The sequence below is a fragment of the Ctenocephalides felis genome, unplaced genomic scaffold (genome assembly GCF_003426905.1).
Source record: "Ctenocephalides felis isolate EL2017-DRISC unplaced genomic scaffold, ASM342690v1 CF-g0.4_SCAFFOLD_01170, whole genome shotgun sequence".
Taxonomy (NCBI): domain Eukaryota; kingdom Metazoa; phylum Arthropoda; class Insecta; order Siphonaptera; family Pulicidae; genus Ctenocephalides; species Ctenocephalides felis.
This window is the reverse complement of record NW_020537324.1, coordinates 27384819-27396712: the sequence shown is the minus strand read 5'-3', so window position 1 is coordinate 27396712 and position 11894 is coordinate 27384819. Positions and strand designations below refer to the sequence as shown.

Genomic DNA, 11894 nt, shown 5'->3' with positions numbered 1-11894 from the left:
TACATCAGTATAAAAATATTTACATTTTTTATATATCAATAAAAATAATTCTCATAAAAAACGATAAAATATGTGATTTAAAATTATATTATCTACGAATCATGAGTAGATCTATTGTTTCACTTACCTTTTAATAACAGTTTTATTGACGCTACGTAGTTCGAAAATGAGGTTGCAGCAAGGATTGTGTCTACTATTTACATGCCTCAGGTCAAATCCTTCTTCACTAGAGAGCGATTGTCTAATTCTAGCCATTTGTATTGCATGAGGTCGTTCGCAACCAATGAGAAACGTAGTTGAGTTATTATTCCCACTACTTGAACTACCATTGCTAGATGAGGTCTCGATGACTGCCAGTCTGAGGTCTGTGCGACAACGTGCAGGAAGGCCGAAGAGCGATATAGCCTGACGTACCACAACATCCGCGGTAACTGATGGACCCACCGTTAACGTTTTTGTCTGAAAAACGAAAAACATTTTATTAGATTTTATAAGAATTAAAATTTGTCGGTTTCTTAGATAACTCAACAATGATAAAACGATAAATGTTAAAAAACAGTTTAGAATTAACTAGAAATAATATTAGAAGAAAAAAGTTCAACGCATTGTATTTCTATCTAGAATTAGATGATATCCAGAATCAAAAAGCCAATATAAAAATTAAATAGCAAAATCAACAAAACTCTTTATCGAACTTTATCGAAAAGACCGACATCAAAATCGATTGTTCTATTGCAAAAATCAATTTGTATATGTATCCGAGCTATAATATAGCAAATTTATAACAAATATTTTGAAAATTCTGATTTTAGATCTTTGTTATATCCAAAATCAAGAAACTAATATATGTACACACAAAATAAATGTGAAAATCAAGAAAACTCCTTAACAAACAGAGAGCGACTTATCAATTATACTATAACATTTAAATTAATTCGTTTTATATACGTATCCAAATTGCAATATAGTAAATTTATAACAAACATTGTCACAATTTTTGTGATATAAAAAATCAAGTGGTCAATATACAAATTAAGTGTGAAAATCAGCAAAACTCCTTTTAATACAAAGACCGGTATCAAACTAACTATTACATATTATCATTCAATAAATCATTAATTTATTGAATCAATTTATTTATATATATATCCGAATCATAATACAGCAGATTTCTAGCAAACACCTTGTAGATCTTTGTTTATGAATGGAAAATCAATAAGTCAATATTCAAATTAAATGTGCAAATCAAAAAAACTTTGAATAAAGCCGACATCAAAGTCTTTTACATATTATATTGCAATTAAATTGAATCAATTTATATATGTATCCGAATCGTAATATAGTAAATTTATAACAAATACTAGATGACCCGACAGACGTTGTCCTGTGCCCACGTCTACAATTCAAAAGTTCAATTTTTTTTAAATCCTATCCTATACTTTTTAATATCCTATTCGATGTCCTGCCTTAGCATAAGCTATATGTATTGAGAATTGCAGTTTTTTAATCAATATAAAAAATTCAGAAAAAAATAATGTAGTATCTGCGGTAAAAGAACAATAACACACTTGATTTTATTATACAACATAATTGCTTTAATAATTTAGTTTATAATTTTCATAATCTCGTACCACATAATAGTTTCTTTTTGGCAATTATAATTTCTAAGTACATTTTTCATACTAATAATTTAATAAACATTATTGTTTAAATATAAATCTTAAGTGAAATTAATTTGTAAAACCCAGTTCATATGAGCACTCTTCAATCTAAGATCAACTTGCTAAATATTCCGTATCCAATGCCAAACAAATTAATTTTTGACACATAAAACAACATTCTGAAACATTTTTTTAATAAGTAGAAACATTTTTTTGTATTGTTAAATAATTTAGTAAAATAAACCAAAATATGAAATGCATAAGGTTAAAAAATTATGTATATGCAATTTTGGAATTGAATTTATAAAACTGAATTATATAATTTCATCTGCCAACATAAACTCTGTTGACTATATATGATAATATTTTAATTTCTGGCATATCTCAGCTGCTTTTCAGCAAATATAATGTAGACATTACATTTTTCTTGTATATTATATTCTAATATTATCTAGACTCATAATTTCAGCTAAATTCAAATTTCAAGTTAATTGACATTTCTAGCAGATGACAGTTCAAATGTTGAAAATGACAAAAAGTGTTTTTTTTGTAATTTTTACCATTTATTTCTACAATATTACTATAGTTTTATCGTTCAATGAGTCTTAAAAATTTCCTTTGACAAACTCTAAAAAGAATTATCAAAATCCGAATAACCGTTTAGGAGAAGTATCAAATCATACGCCAGTAGAGGAGAATTTTATATATAAGATTGTCAAAATACACCTTGCAGATATTTGTTCATGACATTGAAAATCTAGAAGTCTATATACAAATTGAATGTAAAAATCAAGAAAATCAAGAAAAAACAAAGACCGATATCAAAATCAATTATTCTATTACAATTAAATTAAATCAATTTATAAATAAATCCGAATACTATAGTAATATTAATCAGGAATGTTATCAAAATTCTCTTTTTAGATCTTTGTCTGCTGTGCTATAAAAGTCTGGTTGAGATAATTCAGAGACCGATTCTGCTGCAACAGACAAATATTATAGCAAGGCCATGTTACGCTCCATCTTCCATACATTGTGCTACTGAATCATACTGAATACTTTCAAAATGTCATGTATTTGCTGTGCATTCAGGCTTTTTACACATAAACCACGTCACTCGTATGTTATGAAGCTGGGTCAGAAAGACCCTGCTATCTAAGATCGTTTTTTTGACATTGGGATCGTTCAAGTATTACGTAAACAGATTTATTACAATTGTTTACCCCCCCCCCTCCCCTTTGTCAGCAAAAGTAAGCAAAAGTTCTTACCCAAAATAAGCAAAATAAGCAAATCAATAACCCCCGCCCCCTATAGTGCTTATGTAATACTTGAACGTTTTCTATTTGATAACCCGAGAAAATCGCTTGACTGCACAGCAACCACATGGCTTTTGTCGATATTTAAAACGAATTAGTATAGAAAGTTCTCCATAACATAGCCTTGCCATAACATTGGGGTGTAATGCGGCAGAATCGGTCCCTCAATCTATATTGCTTGAACAAATCTTATATATACAAATGGATCGCAAAATGTGTTGGTAAGCGCATAACTCAACAACGCCTGGACCAATTTGGCCAATTCTTTTTTTAAAATGTTCGTTGAAGTCCAAGGATGGTTGTTACGGCGAGAAAAAAACAAATAATTGCCGGGAAAACCCTAAAAACATCCCTTTTCTTCTTTAATCGAGTAGGCAACGCAATTTGTAAAAAAAACAATGTTCTATGTCATGACATTTTGTGTAGTTTTTGATAACCTAATTTTGAATATATTTATATAAACTTAGAAATATCTTTCTATTAACCAAGCTATATTGGCAGCCAAAAATATTGATGTAAATGAATTAAATTTCAAAATTCAAGAACAAATTACAGGCGAATCAGTTGATTCGGCAACTAACCAAGACGATCCACCGGAGTTTTTAAACCCGCTGGATTTGCTAGGATTGTCACCTCACAATCTTCAATTAAAGGTTGGATCGACAATTATAATGTTGCGAAATATCGACCAACTATATTCAAAGGATAGTATAAAGTAGAAGATGTTCTCGCACCATGCATTCCAATGCGTTTCCAGTGCGTTTATGGTATCATTAAGTGTTTGTGGTATTAATTTAGAAAACCCATGTTTCTCACATGGAAAATTGTATGTTGTTTGTTCCCGTATTGGAAAACCATCAGATTTGTTTGCCTATGCGCCAGGTAATCAAACAAAAAACATCGTTTATCACAAAGCACTACAATGAAAATTAAACTGATTTTTGAATTATGATTTACATTATTAAAATTACTTACTTCTGAATGCTTATAGTGTTTTATTTAATTATTTTTAATTCACACCGAATGATTACCAGGGTGACGGTTCTGTTCAGGATAATTTTTTGCAAAGAATAGAAAAAAGGTAGGCACAAAACACCGCCACATTAAATTTTTTTTTTTGACAGGACGAAGTCTGTCGGGCCGGCTAGTTTTAAATAAAAACTCACATAATCCATTCCATTAGGGTCTTTGTAGAGTAGCTGAATATTAGTTTCCGGTGGTTCATCTGCCAGTGTCGCAATAAGGGCTGCCTGCAAGCCGCGCAGCCAAGTGTCCCTCGCGGCTTGAGTGCCCCAGGCGCAACGCACCGTGGTCACTTGAGCTCCTCTTGCCCAACCCAGTAAGCAGCACGTCGGCCTCGCGGCAGCCGAAACCCACAGTTCTGATAAGCGAACGCATTCCTGAAAATGATACATGTAATTATTTAATCATAAAGTATGGTAACAGTCACTTGAAAACATAGTTCGTCTTGATGCGCTCTTTGATTGATATACTAAAAAAACAGTAAGGAACTGAATCTCTATTAAAGTCAGGGAATATAAGGGAAAAGAAGGTTAAAGTTATTATAAAAAAGTTAAAGATGTTATGGCTATTTATAATTATTATTATTGAAATTATTTTTGTAAGTACTCTGAAAGAATATTTGGTAGTTTTATTAAAAGTACATATTAAAAAAAATATTTGTTCTGGACGTCATTAAGCAGTTCAAATATAAATACCATGAAAATTCGAACCACTGAACTATATTGTCTTCTGAGACGCTAGTCAATTCTATCTATTGACAATAAACTTCTAATTTACAAGGTAGTAATTAAACTAAAGAACGGAACGTCCGATTTTAATAATTCAAAAAATATATTACTTGTATTGACGAAATGAACTTAATAAACTTCTAATTTACAAGGTAGTAATAAAACCAATATGGACTTATGGTATAGAATTGAGGGGCTGTGCGAGCAAATCCAACATATTGCTAATGCAACGTGCCCAATCGAAAATATTAAAACAGATTACTGATGCAGCATGGTTCGTTAGCAATAAGACCTTACACGCCGATCTTCATATTCAATTTATAAACAGAGTTATAAAAATTAACAGTGTCAAACATTTTCATATACTAAAACATAATTCAAACTCTGCAGTCTTGAGACACCAATTTCAAGAAGACTGAAGAAGAAGCTTCCCAAAGATAATATTCATGAGATTTGGCACTACCATATCCTTGCACAAATGAACAGTATTGGTGATTCACTTATTGGAGTGATTCTCTAACTGTGGATATAATATTTATCACAATAATTTATGTGTGTTTGAAAGTGTGATATAAGCCAAATAGCTCATAGAATTATATTGCATTCTGATTGCTATTGAAAATAGAAAAAAAATTAAGCAGTTCAAACCAAAAAGCACAAAAAGTCTATTGAAAAGTAAATTTACTATTCATTGAACCTACTGTAACCTATGATATATGAAATTGAATTTTGTGCAAAATTTAAGCTGAAAAGATATAAAAGATTTACTGATAATAATTCAATTTTTAAGAAAATACATCAGATTTTTGTACTACATTTTAAGGCTTTTATATTATACTTTTACCTCTACCAAAAAAATTAATACTTGAAGAACAGTAAAACGTTAAACTATGCATAAGATATAATAAACTCTCTTAAGTCTGTTTACGCCACAAAATCCGATTTCAACGTTTTTCGACGTTTCAATTGATTTTGATTCGTTTGACACCAAAAATGAAAAAAAAGTGTTTGTCTGTGTATGTAGGCTAAATTTTGACGATTTTTTGACGTTTTTCCAGCTTGACATATTTTAAAAATGTTAAAGCCATTTGATGACAATCGATAAGCACTCGTTTTGATTAGTTTTGCGAGACAATCTTCTGAGCAATTTCTTCAAAGAAGTAAAAAGAAAATCATACACATTTTACCCAAAAAATTTTAACAGTTTTGAAAATTCAAAAACTGTTCAAACAATACCACTTGGAATTAGTGCTAATAAGTTTTTGGTAAATATCGGACAGGTTGTTCTTTCGTAATCAATCGTTGACAAAATTTATTTTAACAATTTTAATGAAACTTTTCATATAGTCTAAAAGAACATTCTAAAATATTATAGACCTGCTAAAAATGGTTTAATTAAAACATTCATAAAAGTTTGGAAAATAAACTTCATTTTCAAAATAAACTATTAATTTTATCGTCACAATTTTATAATTTGCTAAATCTCAATTGTTTTTGAGAAGTCGATTATTTACACATATCAGGAATTAACAACACTTTCATTGCTACGCACGCATATGTTGCGTGAGACCGTTGTCAATAGCCAGGCGCCGAATGCAACAGGTGCGTTCACCTTCCTTGCACTTTAGAGTAGTGTTTATAGTAAAATAATATGTTTAACTTGAAATTTTGTACTGAAATTATTTAAAACAATAATAAATCGTCCTATTTAACCCATTTTGGGTCTTTTCTAGCTAACTTGACCAGGAATGGTTAATTAATAAATAAGTTCAAGGACGGAAGGGAAGAATAAATACTCAACTGTTATTATAATGTAATTATCACACTATAAATTAATATGCAATATTATGTAGAATTATACATAAAAAATAATCATTTATTCGTTCATTTCAAAATTGAATCAAAGGTTTTAACAAATAATGTGTTGGAAACAGCACCCTCGCAACAACCTCGTGACCTCTTAAGGATGCGCGCCCCACAGGTTGAAAACCCCAGCCTAGTTTTAATTCGTAAAGAACTATTATAAATGCACGTGTGAACTATCTTAATCTCTGGAATTCCTTGTATTTGATTTCGACGTCGATTTCTAATCGATTTGTGTTATCGTTCATATGTTTTCGGTTCAGCAATTTTTCTTTAATCAGTCTGTGGGAAACAGCAATTAATAATGATTATTATTCAAGTAATGATTTACTCTTGTTGTGGTATTATATATTAATTACGCAATTAAATATTTATTCATTGCGCTAGTGTAATTATATTTGATGAATCTTGAGAGCAACCTTGCTAAGCATGCGCTATTGTGGAAATAATAAAATGTCTTGTAAGTTGTAAGTTGTAACCCTACGAGCATCGCATTTACACATGAGCGATTACAAAAGGAACAGCCGAACGTTCTCACGCGGGACCACGCATTATTGCTGGGAGTGAGATTGCTAGAAACCACGTTTTAATGTAGTTAAATAATCATTTCGTTATTTTATTTCGAGATATATTTTATTCTAATTATATCAGATCATAAATATTTCATAAATAAGCAAGACGATTAATAAACTGGGTGAAAGTGACATTTTATGAAGGTGACCATACGTCCAGATTTGGCCGGGACAGTCCCAGATTTCCACCTAGTATCCCGGGTTTTTCTAAAATCAATATTTGTACAGTATTCAGATTTTTTCTCTCGGATTGTCCCGGGTTTTATTAAGTAATTTTCAATAAATTAAGAAATTTTATTATACAAGAATGTTATTGTCAACTTTAATCATTACCAAATTTTAAAATATTTCACTTACGTTTCAACGCATATTGTTTAAAAAAATTAAACAATATGCGCTAGTAACAGTATTATATAATAATGTATGTTTAGTTAATAGATTCGAAGTAGATTAATTAATAAATTAATTTTCATTATGTAACAAACACTATCCAATAAAATCATTCTCAACTTAATAATTATAAATTTTTAAAATTATTGATATTATTTTATTAAACGATTTCAATTAATTTATTATTATATTTTAATTGCAAACTTATATTTATTTGCTATAATGTAATTAATGGAATGTTTATGCTTTATTCATTACTTATTTTATTACTTTGTACATTTTATTGCCTAGTATTGTATTTAATTATATAGCTAAAAGATCACCAAGAATGCAGTTTTATATACCTACACTCCAATGCACACTAATATAAAAATCGTGTAATAGTGATATATAAAAAAATTTACTCGATTTTTTATTATGAAACTAACAAATATTTTACACCATATTGCAATCATTTGAGGTTGATTAATTTCATTAATAAACAAAAATTAAATTCATAGTGTTATAAATAGTCTTAATTCTAGAAAACTTGGAGCAATTGTGTCATTATTTTTGACCGTAATCCTACGGTTACAGTTCCAAAGTTTAAGGAACAAAAATACTAAAAATTAGCCACAATGGCTGAAAAATGCTAACAATTTGACAAAAGCTCTAGGCTGTACATAAAAGCTCATAATGTGCCAACTACATGTAATATCGTTTTTATATTTATTTTCATAATGGTTACTATCAATACTAACACCCCCGTTGAGTTCTGGGACACCCTGTATATACATATACACTATTGTATAATTTTATTAAATTTGATATTCACCGGATAAAATAAAAATTAACCACCAATTAGCCAAAAAATGCTAACATTTTGACCAAAGCTTAGGCTGTAAATAAAAGCTCATAATTTGCAAACTGTATGGAAGATTATTTAAATAATTTTTTTAAATACTATCAATACTATCACCCCGTTGCGGCTTGACGTTGAGTTCTGGGGCACCCCATACTTACATATATAATATTGTATAATTTTAAATTTGAGGTTCATCGAATCATCATCATAATAAACATAAATTTCTTTAAAAAATTATTAGTAAAATCATCAAATTCAAAGAGACTTCAAAGAGAAAAAGTATGTGGTTTTGGACTTTTTCTCTTTGAAGTAAATTTCTTATTATAACATACATTTTTTTATTCATTGTGCAAAATAATTGCTTATAAGATCAAAGTGTCTCTGAATTGTTATTTAAGAAAATAAAAGAATAACCATACGTTTTGACTATAGACCTACCCATCATTCTGTGGAACTAAAAAAAAAATTAAAACTAAAAATGCAAAAATAGTAATACACAAAAGACTGAATCAGCAGCAATTTAAAAAAATCATATATACAATGAAAAAATGTTTAAATAAATTTGATAAATAATTTCAATATAATGTCAGATAAACAATTTACCACAGTATGCCTCTATTTACAAATGACTGAAATTTCTAACGATACTACTGATGTTTCAAGATTTTTTCATAAACGTGTATGTATATATACGATACACTCATATATTTAAATATTAATTTAGATAGTCTAGCCACAAATATATACTCTGTGATAAAAAGTACCAAGAAATATTATAATAACCGCATCATTATCACGGTGCATCCCGAGTCTTCGGCGTTGCTCGCAAAGGAATAAATTACGTAATGACTTTCTGTGTGCGCACATTGTTAGTAAATAGATACGTTCATTTAATTCCCATTAGAACTTTCGAAATGTATATGATAAAATTGTACAGGAGGTCAACGAATAAGCTTCTCCCTTGAGATAACACAGACTTTTTTTAACTCGTTTTATTTAGCAATCAGAAATACATAAAGATTCCTATTAGCTAAAATGACAATATTTAAGAGCGATGCCTAAGAAGAGCTCCAATGAGATCTTCTCAGTTTAACAATTAATATGATAATATTATATTAGACCTAATCTAAGACTAAGTCTAAAGGCCAGTGTCGTTTCAATCTCCTTTTGCCATAAGGTTTAGTAATGTCGAATGTGAGTCCAGTTTGCGTTTGTATTTTTCCTTGAATTCTTTGAACGTTAAATGCACCGTTTTCATGTTGAGGTCGCTGTGAATGGTTTCATTTGTTACGTACCACGGAGAATTAAGAATAGTACGTAAAATTTTTGACTGAGTTCTCTGCATTATAGCTATATTTGATTTGTAAGCACATCCCCAGAGCTCAATTCCGTAGGTCCAGATCGGTTTAATGATTGATTTATATAGCAGCAACTTATTTTCAACAGAGACTTGCGCAGAGTATTTTGACAGAAGCTGTTTAGAAAATAGCTATGAATATTGCGACTACTGGTAAAATATCATCGAGTTAGGTGGAAACAATTATAATTCTTATCTGAAAACTCGCTATAATTTGTTTACATGAAGATATATAACTTCAAATAGTATAAACCTTTAGTGTTAAATTAATAAACATTGGATTTACTAGTTAGAACTAAGATTAGCGAGTAAACTCCCTTCAGTAGCATTGCATACGTATGATATAATTATTACCTCCTATGGTTAGTCGTTTCCTTATTCGTCTAGAAATGCTTCGTCCTTATTAATAACCGAACTCACTTAAGGTGATCTGCTAATCCTGAGATCGTTGTAATACTAATTAAAGAAAATCTTCTCCACGGCACTACTAATTAACACTCTGGTATATTCGTGACTGAGCTGTTTCTCTTCGCCGTTGTTCATCGAGTCGTAATTTGCATCCGTTTCATGTCGAACCGACGGGGTACGTTTCTTCGTAACAATAAGTTGAAATTCAGATTTATGCAACATCACTGCGACTCGATGTTCTATTGGGAATGCAATAGACTGATGAAAAAAATTACCATCCGAAACTGCAGCTCCACTGCTGGTGTTACTTGGGAACGTCTATTTTATGGAACTGAAGTCTTAGACATTGGTCGGCACTCTGAGGCCTCATGTAGCATTTTGGCGCTTTAAGTGCAGCCCTGGCACAAGTATCCACTAACAGACTAATCATCAGTGGAAAATTATCATATTATAATCAGTTATTATTAACTTCCCGTAGGGTAAGTTATAGTAATCACAAAAAATCGAAAATGAAAATTTTTATATATCTTTACGTTTTAGAAATTTCGGAGCATTTTGGCATACCTTTAAAGAAATGGATGTATGTGTGTGTACAAATTTTTGTCGACGATTTTGGGAACACGAATCAACCGATTTGAATAATTCAAAAAACATTCCATTCGTATTGATAAGGAGATGTGCTGATTAGTTTTTGGCGAAGGCAGGTTCATCCGTTCCGAAGATACGGGGCAAAAGGTGGCAAAAACGGTAACTCAGTTTTTAGGAGAACGGAGTGTCCGATTTTAATAATTCAAAAAACATTTTACTGATATTGACAAGATGAAAAACTGATTAAATTTTTGGGAAGGCAAGTCCAGCGGTCATGGACTCTCGATAGAAATAAGTTAAAAAATCTCAAAAATGTTTATTGGACATATGTACATCAAATTATCAGATATTTTATAGAGATTTTAATAAAGTGTACACATTTTGTGTAAATTTTTTTGGGTTCCGTATCAAGATTTTTAATTACGGTACGGGTAGTTCCAGCAATTTGCCTTAAGGCGTGATGCTATACACCACTAGTTAATAAGTTAATTTTAATTCAACATTTCAAATTTTGTATAAAGTTTTAATTTGGACATCATTGCATTGTATATTTACGAATTTATACGAAATATTATTGTGATATTTATACGAAAATGGTCTTTGCAAACAAAAATTACATCATACGTTATCACTATTAAATAAATAATAATAATAAAAAATCTGGCAACTATAATTTTCAACTTATAAATTTTGGGTTGCCAAACACAGGTAAAAAGAGAAAATCTAATAAGAATTTCAAACACAATAGCTTCTAGGACTCTTAAATTGGGGATAGATTTAAAGTAAATGTGGCACCAATGTCGCACCAAGAAGGAGGATTATTATAATTCCATATTAATAATCCATTTAAGGATCTTATAATCATGATTATAAACTATCTTTTATAAATGGCAACCAAGAACAGTTGTCCTATGTCTATGTAAATTTTATTATTAAAATTTCTGTAATAGTGAGTGTTTTTTATTGATGCAGCAATGAGGCTATTTGTACTTGGGTACATATTTCCAAATGAAAACCCATGTCACTACTGCTTGACATTCGACTGCCCGAAGCGAGTATCGAACCTGAGACCTTTGATTGAAGTTCTAAAGCTAACCACTAATCCACGGAGAAGTTCATAAGAAGTTGCTCCAAATTTTTAATG

General features: G+C 30.2%; 1 protein-coding gene across 1 annotated transcript in view; it reads right to left on the bottom strand.

Moving 5' to 3' along the window:
• The window catches only part of LOC113368466, a 383698-nt gene that overhangs the window by 2039 nt on the left and 369765 nt on the right, over positions 1 to 11894 (bottom strand). Inside the window, exons 4-5 of the mRNA XM_026610010.1 lie at positions 4144 to 4377; positions 128 to 459 (exon numbers count right to left, since the gene is read on the bottom strand). Of these exons, the coding sequence (XP_026465795.1) occupies positions 128 to 459; positions 4144 to 4377 (566 nt within the window). The remainder of the gene's footprint in view (positions 1 to 127; positions 460 to 4143; positions 4378 to 11894) is intronic.